General features: G+C 45.8%; 1 protein-coding gene across 1 annotated transcript in view; it reads right to left on the bottom strand.

Annotated features, from left to right (window-relative positions):
* TC2N (tandem C2 domains, nuclear) overlaps positions 1 to 21,146 on the bottom strand; it is a 101,089-nt gene that overhangs the window by 66,926 nt on the left and 13,017 nt on the right. The window contains exons 2-3 of the mRNA XM_030213828.1: positions 14,177 to 14,287; positions 6,919 to 7,178 (exon numbers count right to left, since the gene is read on the bottom strand). Of these exons, the coding sequence (XP_030069688.1) occupies positions 6,919 to 6,988 (70 nt within the window). The 5' untranslated portion in view covers positions 6,989 to 7,178; positions 14,177 to 14,287. The remainder of the gene's footprint in view (positions 1 to 6,918; positions 7,179 to 14,176; positions 14,288 to 21,146) is intronic.

Here is a 21,146-nt window from a genome sequence, read left to right as displayed (position 1 = left end):
CCTTAAACGCCTCCTTTCACCTTCGCAGCAAGCAGCAGCAGGGCAGGCCACTTCTTCCTTCCGTGTCCCGCCCTCGCCTGACGTAATGTCCGCAAGGGTGGGGCACAGAAGGAAGGAGAGGTCTGCCCTGCTGCTGCTTGCTGCGGAGGTGAAAGGAGGCGTTTAAGGTTAGTTCCGGGAGCGACGGAGGGTGGGTGGAGGGGGGGCCCGGCGACCTCGGGTGGGGGGGGGGGCGGCCTTGTCCGGCTCTCGGCGGCCCTGCTTTCAAACAAAAATTTGCTACGTCTTACTTTCGGGGGAGGCCTTATATCTACCAATTCAGGAAAACCTCTACTAGGTCTTATTTTCGGGGGATGTCTTACTTTCGGGGAAACAGAGTACTACAGTGCAAGCCCAGCAAAAAGTTCAGAGTTGCCTAATGGTAGGGGCCACTTGCTGTCGAACTACATTGCTCTCTAACGCACAAACTTCCTGTTCTCCATCCCCGATGTTCAACATCTTACTCTCTCTCTCCCTTCCTTCCCCTACATGTCTGGTGTCTCTCTCTAGCCCCTCCCCACTGCGTTCCTTCAACTCATGCTGGCAGTGATGAAAACAGGTAGCCTCCAATCGGCCCTGCCAGGACCTTTCCACTGCCATGTTACTTCCTGTGGGTGGGATGTGGCAGAGGAAGGCTATCTGCTTTCAGGTGGAAGGGGAGAAGCTGGACATAAGGAGGGAGAGGGACACAAAGAAGAGATGCTGGGCAGAGTTAAGGTAGAGACACAGGGGAGAGATGCTGAACATGGTGGAATGATAGGGCCAGGGACACAGAAGGGAGATGCTGGACAGGCCAGATAAGGAATGCAGAGGAAAGATGGATGGTGGACATAGAGAGACAAAGAAGACATGTCAAAAGAAGAGGAGACCCTGGAAAGTGAGTTGAGAAAACAGAAAAGCAGAAGAGAGACACTGGGACAAAAGTAATGCTCAGACAACAAAAGGTAGAAACATGTACTTTTTTTCTTACTTTATTAATTACTAGTGAAAAAGGCCCGGGCGCTAGCAAGGTTTTCCTCGTAGTGTGTATGTTTGCAAGAGTGTGTGTGGGCGAGTGTGTGTGGAAAGAATACTTGTACAGGCTATCCTCTCTGTAAATGAAACACAGACTCCTAAGGTTGGGAGCAGAGCCGACACTGAATCAGTCACAGCAGCAGCAGCGAATATACAATGTTGTGGTCTCGAGAGCGGCCCCCAAACAGTGCCCTCTAGGTCCTAGTGCCTGCCTGAACACAGCACCTGCAGTCCTCCCTGCATTCACCTCTCCCTGGCAGAGAACGAAACCTGAGCTGTGCCTTTTTCCTTGAAGCACTGGGCTGGACAGCTTGTTGAAAAAGCTTTACTCTTGGCAGAGGGCATGAATGTGGGAACTTGCTAGCAGTTCTCTTAATTACTTCTAAAGCTGTGTTATTTGTTGGGGTGGGGGAGGAGAAAGTCGGTGAACCTGGTGATCTGGATTGTGTGCTGTTGCTGGTAAGAATGTGCCTCCGTGTTGTTTTTTTTTGTTTTATGACCCTGCTGATTTCAGCACCTCCAGGCCTCCCTGCATTCAAGCAGTGGCAGCTCATTGTGGGCAGGGGGAGGAGTAGGGGGGCGTGTTTCCCTACTCCTTACTCCTGCCTGTGATTCCTGAAACTGGATATCTACATCACCATGCAAAACGGAAGTGAGGCTTCATTAGAACGTTGGTGGTGCCTTTTATATATATAGATATGTCAGCTTTGGGAAATGTGTATCTTGCAATTCAATTTCTATTTCTACTACTATGACAGATTTCCTATATAGGTCTGGAATACATATTTGCATTTTGCAGGGTTTATTTACTGGAGCTCTGAAGGATTTCCCCCCTCCTATCCCCACTACCTTCGCAGAGATGGTAATATAGGGGCCATCTTAATCCAGGGGCCATGTGAGATTAGGTTTCAGACTAATTATATGATGTTTTGTGAAACGTGGAAAATATATTTAAGAAATTTTTTTGGATGTAAACTGTAGCTTTTAAATGATTAAATCATTATTGTACTTCTTAGAAATACCTAGTGAATCTTTTTATAAACTGAATTAGACTTGAAGTATATGTTTGCATTTGTACTTGTATATTACTGATCAATGGGGGCTCCCTAGGAGCTCTTTCTGCATGATTTTAACGATACTTTGGAATCTGTTTTTTTTTATTTAAAAAAAAAAGTTTAAGAATTCTGACATTTTTACAGAAAAGGATGAGGGCTAAGGGGACACTGGGTCAGGAGAGCATCCATTGAGGAGGGCATCCATTGAGGGTACTTCCCCTTCACATTCATCCTTCTTTCTCATACTGTTGATATCATGGGCTGCTCACTATTTCATGTCGCATAAGAAGGGACTACAGAGCTTGCACTTAGTACATAAGTACATAAGTAATGCCATACTGGGAAAAGACCAAGGGTCCATCGAGCCCAGCATCTTGTCCACGACAGCGGCCAATCCAGGTCAAGGGCACCTGGCAAGCTTCCCAAACGTACAAACATTCTATACATGTTATTCCTGGGATTTTGGATTTTTCCAAGTCCATTTAGTAGCGGTTTATGGACTTGTCCTTTAGGAAACCGTCCAACCCCTTTTTAAACTCTGCTAAGCTAACCGCCTTCACCACATTTTCCGGCAATGAATTCCAGAGTTTAATTACACGTTGGGTGAAGAAAAATTTTCTCAGATTTGTTTTAAATTTACTACACTGTAGTTTAGTTTTTTTTTTTTTTTACCATTTATTTTATTATTTTCATATATAAACATATCAAAACATAGAACAATTCTAATACAACCATATTGCTAGGCACATTGCTTGAACTATTCCCCATTTCTAGTTCCACTCATTTGGCTTCACAAAACCCCTCCCACCTTCCCCTCCCCCCCTCCTGCTTTATCTACTCATTAATGTCTTATATTTACTGTCCCGTATTGTCTCGGGAGGATAACCACTGTTCATAAAGCTTCCAAGTCTTTTGATATTGTACTAGATGACCATTCCGTAATGCTGTGAGTTTGGACATAAGGCAAATATAGTCTAATTTCTGCAGGACTTTCCGAAGGCCCGGCAGTGATGGTTGTTTCCAAGCCGCTGCTAATACCAGCTTGCCTGCCACAAACAGCTGTCCAGCAAACTGATGTATTGGGTTTGGAACTCCTTTAGGTTTAAAGTGTAGCAGACAGTAATCCATCTTCATTGGATAGGATATCCCAGTGACCTCAGACAGAAATTTCAAAAGCATGGTCCAGTATGTCTGAGCGTGTGTGCAGGCCCACCAGATGTGGAACATGTCTCCTATACCATCGCACTGTCGCCAGCATGTAGCTGAACTTCCTCTAAACATCTTTGCAATGCGATGTGGGGTGTAATACCAGCAATATAATATCTTATGTCCATTCTCGATCATAGAGCTGGAAATCGAGACTTTAAGCAAAGATTTAAATGTTAATTTCCATTGCTGAAAGGTATATGTTTCCCTCAGGGCTTCATTCCATATAGCTAAATAATGTTCTACTGGGTTGGAGTATAAAAGCAACGCTTCATATAGTCTTGATATACTGCCCTTACCTCCCCCTCTCATCATACTCTACACTGTAGTTTAATCGCATGCCCCCTAGTCCTAGTATTTTTGGAAAGCGTGAACAGACGCTTCACATCCACCTGTTCCACTCCACTCATTATTTTATATACCTCTATCATGTCTCCCCTCAGCCGTCTCTTCTCCAAGCTGAATAGCCCTAGCCTCCTTAGTCTTTCTTCATAGGGAAGTCGTCCCATCCCCGCTATCATTTTAGTCGCCCTTCGCTGCACCTTTTCCAATTCTACTATATCTTTCTTGAGATGCGGCGACCAGAATTGAACACAATACTCAAGGTGCGGTCGCACCATGGAGCGATACAACAGCATTATAACATCCTCACACCTGTTTTCCATACCTTTCCTAATAATACCCAACATTCTATTCGCTTTCCTAGCCGCAGCAGCACACTGAGCAGAAGGTTTCAGTGTGTTATCGACGACGACACCCAGATCCCTTTCTTGGTCCGTAACTCCTAACGTGGAACCTTGCATGACGTAGCTATAATTCGGGTTCTTTTTTCCCACATGCATCACCTTGCACTTGCTCACATTAAATGTCATCTGCCATTTAGCCGCCCAGTCTCCCAGTCTCGTAAGGTCCTCTTGTAATTTTTCACAATCCTGTCGCGAGTTAACGACTTTGAATAACTTTGTGTCATCAGCAAATTTAATTACCTCGCTAGTTACTCCCATCTCTAAATCATTTATAAATATATTAAAAAGCAGCGGTCCTAGCACAGACCCCTGTGGAACCCCACTAACTACCCTTCTCCATTGTGAACACTGACCCTTTAACCCCACTCTCTGTTTCCTATCCTTCAACCAGTTTTTAATCCACAATAGGACATTTCCCCCTATCCCATGACCCTCCAATTTCCTCTGTAACCTTTCATGAGGTACCTTGTCAAACGCCTTTTGAAAATCCAGATACACAATATCAACCGGCTCCCCTTTGTTCACATGTTTGTTTACTCCTTCAAAGAATTGAAGTAAATTGGTCAGGCAAGATTTCCCCACACAAAAGCCATGCTGACTCGGTCTCAGTAATCCATGTCCTCGGATGTGCTCTGTAATTTTGTTTTTAATAATAGCCTCTACCATTTTCCCCGGCACCGACGTCAGACTCACCGGTCTATAATTTCCCGGATCTCCCCTGGAGCCTTTTTAAAAAATGGGCGTTACATTGGCCACCCTCCAATCTTCCGGTACCACGCTTGATTTTAAGGATAAGTTGCATATCACTAGCAGTAGCTCCGCAAGCTCATTTTTCAGTTCTATCAGTACTCTAGGATGAATACCATCCGGTCCAGGAGATTTGCTACTCTTCAGTTTGCCGAACTGCCCCATTACGTCCTCCAGGTTTACCGTGAAGTTAGTAAGTTTCTCCGACTCGTCCGCTTGAAATACCATTTCCGACACCGGTATCCCACCCAAATCTTCCTCGGTGAAGACCAAAGCAAAGAATTCATTCAGTCTCTCCGCTACGTCTTTGTCTTCCTTGATCGCCCCTTTTACCCCTCGGTCATCCAGCGGCCCAACAGATTCTTTTGCCGGCTTCCTGCTTTTAATATACCGCAAAAAATTTTTACTATGTTTTTTTGCCTCTAATGCTATCTTTTTTTCATAATTCCTCTTGGCCTTCTTTATCTGCGCCTTGCATTTGCTTTGACACTCCTTATGCTGCTTCTTGTTATTTTCAGACGGTTCCTTCTTCCATTTTCTGAAGGCGTTTCTTTTAGCCCTAATAGCTTCCTTCACCTCACTTTTCAACCAAGCCGGCTGTCTTTTGGAGTTCCGTCTTTCTTTTCTAATTCGCGGAATATGTATGGCCTGGGCCTCCAGGATAGTATTTTTGAACAGCGTCCACGCCTGTTGTACAGTTTTTACTCTCTCAGTTGCCCCCCTAAGTTTTTTTTTTACCGTTCTTCTCATTTTATCATAGTCTCCTTTTTTAAAGTTAAACGCTAACGTATTTGACTTTCTGTGTACAGTTACTTCAAGGTCGATATCAAAACTGATCATATTATGGTCACTGTTATCAAGCGGCCCCAGTACCATAACGTCCCTCACCAGATCATGCGCTCCACTAAGGACCAAGTCTAGAATTTTTCCTTCTCTCGTCGGCTCCTGCACCAGTTGCTCCATAAAGCTGTCCTTGATTTCATCAAGGAATTGTATCTCTGTAGCGTGTCCCGATGTTACATTTACTCAGTCTATATTTGGATAATTGAAGTCACCCATTATTATCACATTGCCCATTTTGCTCGCGTCTCTGATTTCTTTTATCATTTCTGTGTCTACCAGCTCATCCTGGCGAGGCAGACGGTAGTACACTCCTATCACCGTTTTTTTTCCCTTTTATACATGGAATTTCAACCCACAATGATTCAAAGGTGTGATTTGTGTCCTGCTGAATTTGTAATCTGTCTGAGTCAAGGCTCTCGTTAATATACAATGCTACCCCTCCACCAGTCCGGTCCACCCTATCACTACTTTGTTGACTATCACACTGAGAAGAAGTTGACCATGCTGAAAAGAAATTCCAGTTAATTGTCTATATGTAGATATGAGCTGGAAGCTATTATTATTTATTTAGATTTTGCTCACATCTTTCTCAGTAGTAGCTCAAGGTGAGTTATATTCAGGTACAATGGGTATTTCCCTGTCCCCGGAGAGCTTCCGTGTGTACCTGAAGCAATGGAGGGTTGAGTGACTTGCCCAAGATCCCAAGGAGCAGCAGTGGGATTTGAACTGGGTACCTCTAGAGGTCAAGAGAGGTACGCTAACCACCAGGCCACTCCTGTTGAGCAGGGGCATAGCCAGACAACAGCTTTTGGTTGGGCCTAGGGAAGAACTGGATGGGCACCAATTGTTCTCCCCCTTCCCCCAACCACCACCCAAAAAATATCTCAGCTGGTGGGAAAATGCTTCTTTCCACCTTGGCAGTCTGCAGCAGGCATGCGCTGAAAACTGAACATACGCAGGTGTTGGTATCATGGAGAGTAGCGTTTTCGTTACCGTCAGGAGGAAAGTCTTCAGCTGGCCGAACTTGGGATCCCACCAGCTACCACTAAACGTGTGCTACTGTTGGGTGGGCCTGAGCCCTAAGAGGGTGGGCCCCGGCCCACCCAGGCCCACCTGTGGCTACGCCACTGCTGTGGAGCACTCATGCTTACTAACCAGCTTACAAGTCTTAGTTCCACAACATACTTTAAAGAACTAGCTTTTCATTTTATTTTAGAACAGTTTCCCATAACACGCAGTTTTTTTTTTTTCCAGAAGGCTTCACTCACCTTTTCTGCCATTCCTTTTGTCAAGAGAGAGACAGCCCTGGCAGCAACTTTTTATAAACTCTGTTGCCATCACGCTGAACTCCTAGCACCCAGCCAGCGTAAATAGAGGATCCAGTACTGCAAGGGACAAGAATCTGGTCTATTAATAAAGCAAGGAGATGGGAGAGCATTTCCCGGCGTCTACTGTCCTGCTTTGGTAAAGAAATATGCACGCTGGCTTTGAACTGTGTTAATCTGTAGTCTGACTTTTCAGATGTAGTCTGTTGAAAACGGAGAACAACAAAAAATTAAATATATAGCAATTTACATACAAACAAACATTTCAATACAGTTATAACTATCCAGAAAATGTATCTGGGCATCAAAGTACAGCAATGATTGCTATATGAATTTCTGTGTAATAGTTATTGCCTTATGGGAAACTAAGCAAGGAATGGAGTGAGCTAGTGATCATTTTTTTTTTTTTTCAGGACAGGCTAAAGCATTCCTGGTTTTGGTATCTGGCGAGTAGCCACCTGGACAGTTCCCACCCACCAATTCCACCTGGGACAATTCCCACAAGGGGGACAAACATAAAGGATAAACATAAAGGAATCCTGCTCAGAAGGAATGGATCCTAAAGAGCTTAGACGAGATTGGGTGGCAAAGCCGGTGGCGGGAGACGGAGATGGTGCTGGGCAGACTTATACGGTCTGTGCCAGAGCCGGTAGTGGGAGGCGGGGCTGGTGGTTGGGAGGCAGGGATAGTGCTGGGCAGACTTATACGGTCTGTGCCAGAGCCGGTGGTTGGGAGGCGGGGCTGGGGGTTGGGAGGCGGGGATAGTGCTGGGCAGACTTATACGGTCTGTGCCAGAGCCGGTGGTGGGAGGCGGGGCTGGTGGTTGGGAGGAGGGGATAGTGCTCGGCAGACTTATACGGTCTGTGCCAGAGCCGGTGGTTGGGAGGCGGGGCTGGGGGTTGGGAGGCGGGGATAGTGCTGGGCAGACTTATACAGTCTGTGCCAGAGCCAGTGGTGGGAAGCGGGACTGGTGGTTGGGAGGCGGGGATAGTGCTGGGCAGACTTTTACAGTCTGTGCCAGAGCCGGTGGTGGGAGGCGGGGCTGGTGGTTGGGAGGCGGGGATAGTGCTGGGCAGACTTATACGGTCTGTGCCAGAGCCAGTGGTAGGAAGCGGGACTGGTGGTTGGGAGGCGGGGATAGTGCTGGGCAGACTTATACGGTCTGTGCCAGAGCCGGTGGTGGGAGGCGGGGCTGGTGGTTGGGAGGCGGGGATAGTGCTGGGCAGACTTATACGGTCTGTGCCCGGAAAAGGACAGGTACAAATCAAGGTAAGGTATACACAAAAAGTAGCACATGTGAGTTTATCTTGTTGGGCTGACTGGATGGACCGTGCAGGTCTTTTTCTGCCATCATCTACTATGTTACTATGTTACAATTCCCACCCAGGAATTCCCCCCCCCCCCCCCCGGGTCATTTCCTACCCTCCCTATCCTTTTTTTTTTTTACTGTTGTTTTCATTCTTGCATCGCAGCGACTATCTACCCTTCCGGAAAGCACTAAAAACCCATCTGTTCAAGCAAGCCTACCCAAATGACCCAATTTAATCCTTTGACCAATTTACCCAATACATATCCAGGTGACAACGACAATGACCCAGACTACATCTCCCACCAAATCTCCCTATGCTTATACCTTGTCCCATCCCCTCTACCCCACCTCCAATGCTAAAATACCCCTTACTCATACCTCTCCTACTCCCCTCACCCTTGCCCATCTCTACCCACCTATCTCTTTTATTATTTTGCTATAAATATCTTACATTGTCTCTATCAACACTCTGTAATCCTTATTATTAAGTAAGCCGCATTGAACCTGCTTTGAGTGGGAAAGCACGGGGTACAAATGTAATAATAAATAAATAAATAAATCTCTTTTTTTGTTTTCTAAGTGAATTCTCATAAGTCCTGGGAGGTGGGTCACGTTTCAGACGCTGACAGGGAGGACTGTTTGTGCAGCAGACAGATGTACACAGAGGACGCTGATACAGGCTCCTTTTGAGCCCTTACGCTTCATATCTCTCAAGGATCTTACTTTGAAGGCGGTGTTTTAGCTATTTCTTCTGCAACGCATGTGTCTGAATTACAGGCTTTATCGTGTAGAGTGCCTTTTTTGTAGTTCTTCAAGAATCGTGTAGTCTTGAGGCTGGTTCCTTCTTTTTTGCCTAAGGTTTTAACGGTTTATCATATTAATCAATTTCTAGTCCTGCCTTCCCTAGGGGCCTCCAGAGGGTCGGAGGAGTAGAGATCTTTGCGTAAGCTAGATGTTCGCAGAGTTTTGAAAGCCTGTATAAGGCTTTTTTGGGGATCTTGCCAGGTACTTGTGGACCTGGATTGGCCACTGTTGGAAACAGGATGCTGGGCTTGATGGACATTTGGTCTGTCCCAGTATGGCAATACTTATGTACTTATGAACTGAGGACTTTACATGTTCAGACCGTCTCTTTGTGCTCCTTGGGGGTGGTCATAGAGGTTTGGCAGCATATAAGGCTACTTTAGCCAGATGGATCAAGGAAATGATTACTTCAGCATGTATTTTAAAGAACAAGTCCATTCCTGAAGCAATTAAAGCTTATTCTACGAGGGGTCAAGCAGCATCTTGGGCACAGTTTTCTTTTGTATCTCCGGTACATTTAAGCAACTTGCGCACTGGTCGCACAGAAGCCCCCTTGGTGTCCCACTGGGAACAGAAACAGTACGCAGTGCAGGAATTACGGTTTGTGATAATGTATCAAATTAAAGTACATAAGTAAAGCCACACTGGGAAAAGACCAAAGGTCCATCGAGCCCAGCATCCTGTCCACGACAGCGGCCAATCCAGGCCAAGGGCACCTGGCAAGCTTCCCAAACGTACAAACATTCTATACATGTTATTCCTGGAATTGTGGATCTTTCCCAAGTCCATTTAGTAGCAGTTTATGGACTTGTTCTTTAGGAAACCGTCTAACCCCTTTTTAAACTCTGCTAAGCTAACCGCCTTCACCACGTTCTCCGGCAACGAATTCCAGAGTTTAATTATGCGTTGGGTGAAGAAACATTTTCTCCCATTTGTTTTAAATTTACTATACTGTAGTTTCATCGCATGCCCCCTAGTCCTAGTATTTTTGGAAAGCGTGAACAGACGCTTCACATCCAGCTGTGAGGGTGGGTAATATTCCCCTTGTTATTAAGAAAGGAATAACGCTTAATTTTTTTGTGGACTATGGTAATCCCTTTTGGCCTCAACAAAAATTGATTGGCTGAGTGTATAGGTGATGGTATTTAAACACTGATTTCCTACCACAAGCCATGCGCATGCGTGGGCATCCATTCGGGCGGTCCCACAAGGGCATGGTGTTGTGGTCGAGTGCTCAACGGCTTCTGGTAGCCGGTAAGTGTTATAAGTTTTGTTTATATTTGTTTGATAATTGAATGCAAAGGATTATAGTGTGAGTAAAAAACATTGCTGTTTCATTTAGAACAACTGACCCCTGAAGACACTCTATGAGCGAAACACGCGCGTGTAGGGTCTCAACGTGTGTATGGGTTACATGGTAGATATTCACAAGGCAGCCACATGGTCGTCTTCTTTACATTCTTTTGTCAAGCATTATAGAGTACATGTTCAAGCGTGTCGAGATGCAATTTTTGGTCAGTGGGTGTTGACAGCGGGGCTGTTAGGGTCCCTTCCGAATCAGACTGCTTTAATACTTCCCATCAGTTTCAGCTGGGTCAGTCCGGAGGGATGATAAGGAAGGTGAAATTAGGTCCTACCTGCTAATTTTCTTTCCTTTAGTCCCTCCGGACTGGCTCAGCACTCTATCTGCACAGATATAATTACTTCAGATTTGGTTCGGTATATGATTGCTTTCTTTGTGGAATACAGTACTTCTTAATGGTATTTAAAAAGTAAGCAAAGCCAAAACATTGTTCTTAAAGTTATATTAACTTTCATTAACATGTTATTTGGTATTGGTCCATTGCCAGCATACTTATTGCTCTTTGTATGAGTGGCTGTAGCACAGCGGCGCACAGATGGTGGTTTTCCTTTCCTTCTTCTGCTTTGTTACTGATATACTGAGACTTGATAGGGCTGAGCTGGGCTTTTATTGGCTCTCTCAAGGTTCTCAGTCTCCACCTGCTGGAAGGCATGCACAACCCATCAGTTTCAGCTGGGCTGGTCTGGCGGGACTAAAGGAAAGAAAATTAGCAGGTAGGACCTTATTTCACCTTTGCACCTTTTCCCTTACTTTTGTCCAAAACTGGCATCCAGCCCAATGCAGACTTAGGCATGGACATGGTTACTAGCCACTGCCAGAGGTAAAGGTTGCACAGGTGATTCTCCCTCCAATAAGGAATATATTATGCTGACACACACCATCAAGCAATGATAAATTTCTGTCAGCTGAGTTGTATGTTCTTAACTCTATTATCTTCTTATATGCCACAGGTGTTCTGTTAAGCCTGAGACAAAAAAAATCCTCAGAACACAAAAGGCCATGAGTCATCATCAGAAATGAAATCAAAGTCCCGATTTACTTCAGTTAGATGCCAGGCAGGACAGAATGATACGCCCAGCCGTTCCTGTGCTAGAGTGCTTGTTTTCAGATGCACAGGTTGAAGACTGAAATGGTAGGGATGAAATCAGCTACTGTGAACAAAACAGAGTGAGGCTTAGCTGGAAAGCTTCCTAACCAAGCGTATGATCAAGCAGGGACGTAGCCAGGCACCCAATTCTGGGTGGGCCTGGGCTCAAGATGGGTGGGCAGAACTCCACCCTGTCCCACAAGTGATTTGGTTTCTCCCTCTCTCGTCTGCATGCCATATGGTCTCTCAAACATCTCCCCTCCCCCACATTCCTTTTAAGCCTTCCCTCTGATGCGACTTCCTGTTTCCGCATAGGCAGGAATACATCAAAGAGAAGGCTGTGGAGTCAGTGCGAGCAGTATGTATCAGTTGCTGCTCGCTGCAGGTGAAGATCTGCTATTTACAAGGTATGCAGGAGGGGCCGTTGTTGGAAGTTTTTGGTTGGTGGGGCTTGGGAGTCCCTGCCAGCCACATCATAGGTGTGCTGCTACTGGGTGGGCCTGAGCCCAAAGTGGGTGGGCCCGGGCCCACCCAGGCCCACCCTTGGCTACGCCACTGGTATGATGATTACAAGGGGAAATTGTCAAACAGCATGTAGTTTAAAGTGTGCCATTTGGCAAGTTTTCAAAGAGGACTACCCACACTATTTCTCTTTGTCCTTATATGGAAGGCTGACCCCCCCACTAATATTAGCCCAAAACAAAGAAGAAAGCCCAAGTGCTTCCACGAAATAGCACAAACCAGGTGAACTCAACATAGACTGTGTTTCGGCTTGTCAGCCTTCATCAGGAGTCATAAGTACATAAGCACTGCCACACTGGGAAAAGACCAAAGGTCCATCAAGCCCAGCACTCTGCCTCCGACAGCGGCCGATCCAGGCCCCAAGAACCTGGCAAAAACCCAAAATTTAATAACGATCAATGGACTTTTCCTTCAGGAATCTGTCCAGACCCCCTTTGAACTCAGCAAGGCCAGCTGCCATCACTACCTTCTCCGGCAATGAGTTCCAGAGTCTAACTACACGCTGAGTAAAGAAAAACTTTCTCAGATTTGTTTTAATGTAATATATGGTAACATATATTAAATGTTTTTTTCCTGGGGCTCTGGGGGGGCTGAGCCAGGGTTTTGGTGGAGGCTGCTGGCTGGAAAAGGTTTAAAGTTTGTTTGGAAATTATTAAGGGAGTTAGGTGAAGTGGGATATGAGCTAGCAGTTGCACACCAAGGACAACTCGGACCCCCGCCACTGCAGACAAACCAGAGCAGACAGGAGGGATCCACGGGGATGAGAGAACCAGAACCTCCCTAAGGAAGGAAAAACTGCTGCCAAAAACAAGAATCAAAGCAACTGGTACCAGTTCGGAAGGGTCCAAGATCAGAATCAGCCAGCAAAATTAAAAAGAAACTTCGCAAGCAGCCCCCTAGAATACATTGCCAAAGGTGGGAAAATAAATCAGGTAACAGGCAAGAGAAAAAAGGAAAAACAAAGTTTCTTCTTTTTTTTTTTTTTTTTTTAACAACCTTCTTCACTAGTGACAGGAATAAATAAAGGCTTACCTCAGAGGCAGAAATTCAGATATACCTACCACCACAGAAGAGAAAAACCCCATAGGGGAGACAAGTTACTCCATGCCACAATCAACCATCACCCTGCTAGAAAGACAGCCAGGGGAGGTAGGGGAGGGGAGGGAACCAGGGTCACTGGATATCACCCTAGCTGGCAGATGAGGAACTCAGGACCACTGAGTATCATCTAAAACTAGCCCCAACACAGCTACCAGCACACCCCTGGGGCTCCACTGTCACCAGAGAAATCTGGGACAGGAGCTACCAGCCAGCAATCCAGAGCAGCTGCACGATCCGTCCACCATCCGCTAGGCAGTGCTTTGTTTCTAGCGGAAAAAGGTGCCGGTACTCAAATGTCAGCCCACCCTTCAGGGGTGGGGTGATCACTGAGGGACCCACCCCACAATAGCCAGGCCCCCTGCAACCAGTCACAGAATCCATGACAAGGCAGAATTGGTGTGTAGAGCCTGAGCTCTTCCATTAAAACTTGGGAACCATGGGTCAATTTTAACAGACAATGGAAAAGGTGCCGGTACTCAGTACCTCCAAGTACCCCCTCAAAAAAGACCCTGCCGCTAGGAGACAGAGAAAATAGTTCCAAGTGAACCGCCCCTTAAGGGTATCGCGCAGCCTGGAATGTTCAGTGTTTCGTATTTTCTCTGTCTCCTTCCGCTGGTAGATGGACGCAAGCCATTAGTCTGGACTGGTCTGGTATAGATGACAAGGAAAATGCTGTTGCAAAAGCTCATTTCCTAAACTGTGTTGAAGCATTCTCTTGATAGCATTCAGCACTCTTCGCACCACTGGAGTAGGCCAGTTTTACTCTGACATCTCCTTATCATGCCTAACATACAAGTCATACTGCACTTGGAATGTGGCTGTCTGTTGCTGTGTTTGTCCTGGTTACCCCGGGCTAGGCAATACACACAAAAGTACGGGCAGGTCAGGCGGTGGATTGCTGGGATCGGCCCTTAAGAAGGTGACGCCTATTTTCAGCTGGATTTATGCCTGGAATACGCCCTTTTCCATAGCAGGCCTATGCAACATTCTAAACAGTAACAGAAAAAATACTTACCAATTTTGTGATTTCATTTACACCTGATTAGCTGATATAGTTCCATTTTGCTAACAAAAGCATTATCATTCATCCGGCAGTTGGAAGCACAGAACACTTAATTAGTGAAATCTGCAATGAAGAGAAACCATGTAATAAGTGGATCATTTTGAAACAAGGCACTGTCCCTAACTTTATTTTATCTGCAGTGCTCTATTACTACCAGCCACCCGTGCAGTGTCAATTGAACTACGAGTTTAGAGCAATCACAGCTGGTTAATATTCTGGCAGAACCTATCACGTCTATCTCTCTATCGCAATATCACCTAAGTCAGTGGTTCCCACACAGTGGGTTCGATGCAGTAAGCTTGCATTACAACCGTGCACTAAAGCTTAATGCACAGCTCCCTAACACAAGCCTAACATTAACTCCTGAATGCTGTAACTAAGTAGCAAGCAAATAAGCATATCGCAAAAAAATATATGCTAACAGGGCAGAATGCGACAGACGCATGTGCACACGGATCTGCAGTTGTGTCAACTGGAGCATTGGAGACAACTCTGTGGGTGCTTGAGCACCCCTAGCATTGAGCAAAGTCCCTTGATTGTGTCCAGGAAGAGCTCATTTCCATTGGGTTTAGCAACCCCAAACATTTTGGAAAGTTGGCAACCATGAACTGGAGGTCTTGTGCAAGAGTTGCAGTTGACACCAGCATAGACCTGACTCCCCAATCCCCACCCCCGAGACTCTCCAAAAAACCATGTCCCTGGTGGCCCAAGTGGTCCCCTGGTTCCCCCCATCCAATGACTCCCAAAACATTCCTGGTGTCTCAAGTGGGCCACCTAGACCCCTGACCCCACAAATGACCTTTGGTGGTTCAAGTGGGCCCCCTGGTCTCTCCCTGCACATTTATGTGGGGAGGCAGAAGGGATGCCTACTAACTCCTGCCTCTGTGACATTATCTTGACCCTAAAAGGTGCATTTCTAAAATACTACCGGAACTGAGCATGTCCCGACCTGGATGTCTCGGTTATGATTTCTACGCTCCATGTAAAACACAGCTCTTGAGTACTATATGCAATTCTGGCTGACTTATCTCAAAAGGAGTGCAGTGGAAACAGAAAGGGTTCAAATGCAGGTCTATGAAATCATGAGTGGGCGAGATCACGTGAATATGAACCTATTACCTTTGCAAATAGTACTTGGTAACACTGTTTGAGACAGCGTGCTGGGCTGGATGGATCTTTGGTCTGATCCACTATGACCTTTATTTTCTCTGGCAACATTTCATCTGATCTCAATTACCTACGTTTCTCCTACTACTACTATTTAGCATTTTTATAGCGCTACAAGGCATACGCAGCGCTGCACATAGAAGAAAGAGAGTCCCTGCTCAAAGAGCTTACAATCTAATAGACAAAAAATAAAGTAAGCAAATCAAATCAATTAATGTGTACAGGAAGGAGGAGAGGAGGGTAGGTGGAGGTGAGTGGCTACAAGTGGTTAAGAGTCAAAAGCAATGTTAAAGAGGTGGGCTTTCAGTCTAGATTTAAAGGTGGCCAAGGATGGGGCAAGACGTAGGGGCTCAGGAAGTTTATTCCAGGCGTAGGGTGCAGCGAGACAGAAGGCGTGAAGTCTGGTGTTGGCAGTAGTGGAGAAGGGAACAGATAAGAAGGATTTATCCATGGAGCGGAGTGCACGGGAAGGGGTGTAGGGAAAGACAAGTGTGGAGAGATACTGGGGAGCAGCAGAGTGAGTACATTTATAGGTTAGTAGAAGAAGTTTGAACAGGATGCGAAAACGGATAGGGAGCCAGTGAAGCGACTTGAGGAGAGGGGTAGTATGAGTAAAGCGACCCTGGCGGAAGACGAGAGGGGCAGCAGAGTTTTGAACCGATTGGAGAGGGGAGAGGTGACTAAGTGGGAGGCCAACAAGAAGCAGATTGCAGTAGTCTAAACGAGAGGTGACAAGGGTGTGGATGAGGGTTTTGGTAGAGTGCTCGGAAAGAAAGGGGCGGATTTTACGGATGTTGTAAAGCAGGGGCGTATCTGCGTGGGGCCTCAGGGGCCTGGGCCCCCGCAGATTTTGCCCTGGCCCCCCCTACCGCCATCAACCCTCCCCCGCTGCCGTTCTTACTTTTGCTGGCGGGGGACCCCAACCCCCGCCAGCCGAGGTCTGCTTCCACCTGCCGCTGCCTTCAAAACTTCTTCTTCAGCCGGCGGGGGACCCCAAACCCCCGCCAGCCGCCCCGCGCTGTTTAAAATTCATCTTCGGCCTCCGTGGCCGTGCTGCTGGGATAGGCGGCGCTGTTGAAATCCACTTCGGAGTCTGACGTCGCAGCACGTACAACGTACAACGACGTCAGACTCCGAAGTGGATTTCAACAGCGCCGCCTATCCCAGCAGCACGGCCACGGAGGCCGAAGATGAATTTTAAACAGCGCGGGGCGGCTGGCGGGGGTTTGGGGTCCCCCGCCGGCTGAAGAAGAAGTTTTGAAGGCAGCGGCAGGTGGAAGCAGACCGCGGCTGGCGGGGGTTGGGGTCCCCCGCCAGCAAAAGTAAGAACGGCAGCGGGGGAGGGTTGGCGGCGGGAGGGGGGTGGAGAGACTAAGTTATTGGTGGCGGTGGGGGCTCGGCGGCGGCGGCGGGGGGGGCGCTAAAATGTGCCCCCTCCCTCTGGCTCTGGCCCCCCCCTACCGCCGGAGTCCAGATACGCCCCTGTTGTAAAGAAAGAAACAACAGGTCTTGGCGATCTGCTGGATATGGGCAGAGAAGGAGAGAGAAGAGTCAAAGATGACCCCAAGGTTTCGAGCTGAGGAGACAGGGAGAATGAGAGAGCCATCAACAGAAATAGAAAATGGGGGGAGTCCCTTAATAAACAGTGATACATTAGTAGAGTAACAAATTGCCAATATTTGGTGAACAATGCCTTAAATTAGAAATTCTGGGGCTAGCCAGTGGGCAGTGCCTTACACTGCTGGGTCAAGTCTTCTATGTACAATACCAGTCAGAGCTGTATATTTTTAAGAGGCAGCATTCAAAGCCACTGTGGTGAGGTTGGGATTCTAAGTCATTACATGACAGTGACATCTAGTGGACAGATTTGGAGCCCATGATTGATAGTGTGCCTCACACAGCAGCAGTTACCGAAATAGGTAAATTAAGAGGAGGTATCAAACAGGTAGTTCCGAGTACTTATGGTGACAGTCTCCATAACTGGTTTTGACTGGAAGATCAAAGAAACAGGAGGGAATGGATGTGCCCCAAATTAAAAAAAACACATAATGAAATCTAAGGGGAATCTCTTTAGAGTATTGCAGGGATTGCAAGTTTACAAACTTTTACAGCAGGACACCCATAAGTTTAGAGAGGTTATGATAAATCCCATCCCAACCAAGAAAAAGCTGGACACAAGAAAACCAGACAGTGGTATAAGAGAAAAACAGAACAATATTAACCAATTATTTATTTGTTACATTTGTATCCCACATTTCCCCACCTATTTGCAGGCTCAATGTGGCTTACATAGTACCGTAATGGCATTCGCCAAATTTGGTAAAGAAACAAATAGAAGGTGATATTGTGGTCGAATCAAGGTACCTGTGTTTCAGGTATAGTGGGGATCGAGGAGAGGAAAGGTTATATGGTATCCATTACGAGCTTTGGTATTGCTGTGTTGCAGAGTGTACGTATTTATGTTGGGTCGAAGGGGTATGCCTTTTTGAACAGGTTGGTTTTTAGTGATTTCCTGAAGTTAAGGTGGTCGTAGATTGTTGTCACAGCTTTTGGCAATGCGTGCCATAGTTTTGTGCTTATATAGGAGAAGCTGGATGCATAGGTTGCTTTGTATTTAAGTCCTTTGCAGTTTGGGTAGTGAAAGTTTAGGTATGTTCGAGATGATCTGGTTATGTTTCTGACTGGTAGGTCTATGAGGTCTGTCATGTATTCTGGGACTTGGCCGTGGATAATTTTGTGGACTAGGGTGCAGATTTTGAAGGTAATACGTTCTTTGATTGGAAGCCAGTGCAGTTTTTCTCGGAGGGGTTTGGCACTTTCGAATCGTGATTTACTAAATATCAACCTGGCTGCTGTGTTTCGAGCGGTCTGGAGTTTCTTAGTGAGTTGTTCTTTGCATCCCGCGTAAATTCCGTTGCAGTCCATAGAGATGTCAGTCCCAAGTAGCATAGTAAATGAAGGCAAAGACCTGGACAGTCCTTGCAGTCTGCCCAACCGTCATTATCAATTCATGATTAGACCTACAATGAATGTGATATAAAATACTTGATCATGGTCTTTGTTTGGTATTTCTGCAACATAGACCGTAGAAATCGCCCTGCCCTGTCCTGTCCTTAGGTTCCAACTACTGGACTTGCCGTCAAAGCCCATTCTAGCCTTTCTGAATCTGTCTTCTCATTTGTGGGACACAGAGTGTAAAAGTTTGCCCGGCACTGTCCTCACGTTCTAGCCCATCCTAGACTGAATTGCAATATACGGGACACAGACCATACAAGTCTGCCCAGCATTGGCCTTAGTGCTTCACAGCCGGAGTTGTCATCTAAGTGACACTCGACACATTCACACACATGCAGCCATTTAAGTTTTTTTGATACCATTCATTTTCTAATTAGATATCCTCTATGTTCATCCCACACTTTTATGAATTTGGTCACCGTTTTTGCTCTACCACCTCCTTTGGGTGGATGTTCTAGGCATCAAATGTCCATATAATATCATAAAGAGCTTAATGGGATATCGTATATAATCCAAGTTCACATCACATCCAACAAAGATATCCTAACCAGTCCTGAAAATTTTTTAAGTAATAGGAGGAAAAAACCTCAAATTGTAAAGGCACACTCCTAGTGTTGGTATCACCAACTATTGGGAGGTCCTTCAAATCATCACAGGTAAAAAAACCTCCTTCTTTTTTGTTATTTTCTAATTATTAATTTGTTCACCTATTTAAACAAAAATAACAAACCCGTCTATTTCTAGTACGGGGAAAGGCACTTATCTTATCCAATTTACAGTCAACTTGACACCTTCCACGGCCCGACTAGGCCTCAGTTTCGTATCCTTCCTCAGGGTGCCGTGGTGTCTGACTGATCGAATAGAGTGCTCTCCGATCTGTTCACGCTTCCACTCTATTCGATATATATAATATATAATAATAACAATTTAAAGTCTCTATTACAGTTTCATAGGCTAGCAGTTAAGGGACTATGCTACAGTTTACCATAGCATCAGTGTAGAGCAGAGCTGATAGTCACAGGAAACCCCAAGTACAGAGTTTTAACTTTAGTTTTAACTTTAGTTAATAGAAATGGAATAACATAAAATATAGAAAAGAAAATAAGATGATACCTTTAGTTAATAAATAATACAGAGCTGATAGTCACAGGAAACTCCAGTTTAGAGATTTAACTTTAGTTCTGCAGCACAGTTTAGTTTCCATAGTATAAAAACCTTCTCCCTATAGTTTTAAAACTTTAAAACTTGAACTTTCTGCCACAGCCTACAACATTAACAGCCTCTAGAAGGCACAGCAGGGCCTAGTTTAGTCTTTATTCCCACCCCCCACCCCCTCTCTGATTCCTACCCACCCGTAGCACAACTCTTCATTTATAGTCAGTTATTCTAATTAGGATAACAAGGGAGGAGTACTCTAACAGAGTTTTAATTACAATTCATTACTTTCTAAGAAGAAAACAATCACAAAATATACCAATAATTTAAAACACTCAAAAATAATAAGATGGAGACAGCACTCCAGCAGCGAGAGGGGTGCTATTCAGTCTTTTGCATTGAGTGTCACATGTATGATTATCTCCCAGTTGATGAGAGGTTATGTGAGTGTGCCCAATGCAAAGAGCTCCTAGCTCTCAGAGAATGGGTCCTTTCTCTTGAGACTAGAGTAGCAGATTTGGAGGAGCCAAGGAAGAAAGAGAGGTACATAGAGAAGACCTACAGGGATATTGTAGAGAAGTCCCACTTCCAGTCTGGCATCCCTTGTGCTGCCTTGGAGAAGGGATGTGTCCTAGAAGGAGAGAAGCACCCTGGTGAAGTAGGAAGTACTCCTGTAGCCAGGACCTGTCCACCAGGGGATACACTATCCTCTCACACTGAGGATATGTCTCCAAGAACTTCTGCCCAGGCAGGCAAGGTTAGGACAGATATTGTAGTTGGTGATTTGATTATTAGGAATGTAGATAGCTGGGTGGCTGGTGGACGTGAGGATCAACTGGTCACTTGCCTGCCTGGTACAAAGGTGGCGGACCTCATGTGTCACCTAGACAGGATCTTAGATAGTGCTGGGGAGAAGCTGGCTATGTTGGTACATGTGGGTACCAGTCACATAGGAAAATGTGAGAGGGAGGTTCTGGAAACCAAATTTAGGCTCTTAGGCAGAAAGCTAAAGTCCAGATCATCAAGGGTAGCATTTTCAGAAATGCTCCCAGTTCCACGTGCAGGAACCAAAAGGTAGGCAGAGCTCCGAAGTCTGAATGTGTGGTTGAGACGATGGTGCAGGGATGAGGGATTTAGATTTGTTATGAACTGGGCAACGTTCTGGGAAAGGGGGAGACTGTTCTGAAAGGATGGGCTCCACCTTAACCAGGATGGACCCAGGCTGCTGGCACTAACTTTTAAAAAGAAGATAGAGCAGCTTTTAAACTAGAATGGGGGGGAAAGCCCACAGTCGCCCAGGAACGCATGGTTCAGTGTGGAGTATCCTTGAAGGATACTATTGAAACAGGATGTTTAGGGAATCCCAGTACAGAGAGGTTTCAACAATGCTGAAAGCAAGCCAGGTGTGCTTAATGAGAGAGCAGGATAAAGGATGCACATTATCTCCGTCAACTTCTAAGCAGCTTGTAGATCAAAGGGAAAAAAAACACAATTTGAAGTGCCTGTATACAAATGCTAGAAGCCTAAAAAAGAAGATGGGAGAGTTAAGAGTTTATAGCACTAAATGATAAGGTAGATATAATAG

Source organism: Microcaecilia unicolor, chromosome 9, assembly GCF_901765095.1.
Source record: "Microcaecilia unicolor chromosome 9, aMicUni1.1, whole genome shotgun sequence".
Classification (NCBI taxonomy): domain Eukaryota; kingdom Metazoa; phylum Chordata; class Amphibia; order Gymnophiona; family Siphonopidae; genus Microcaecilia; species Microcaecilia unicolor.
This window is presented reverse-complemented; position numbering and strand designations above follow the sequence as displayed.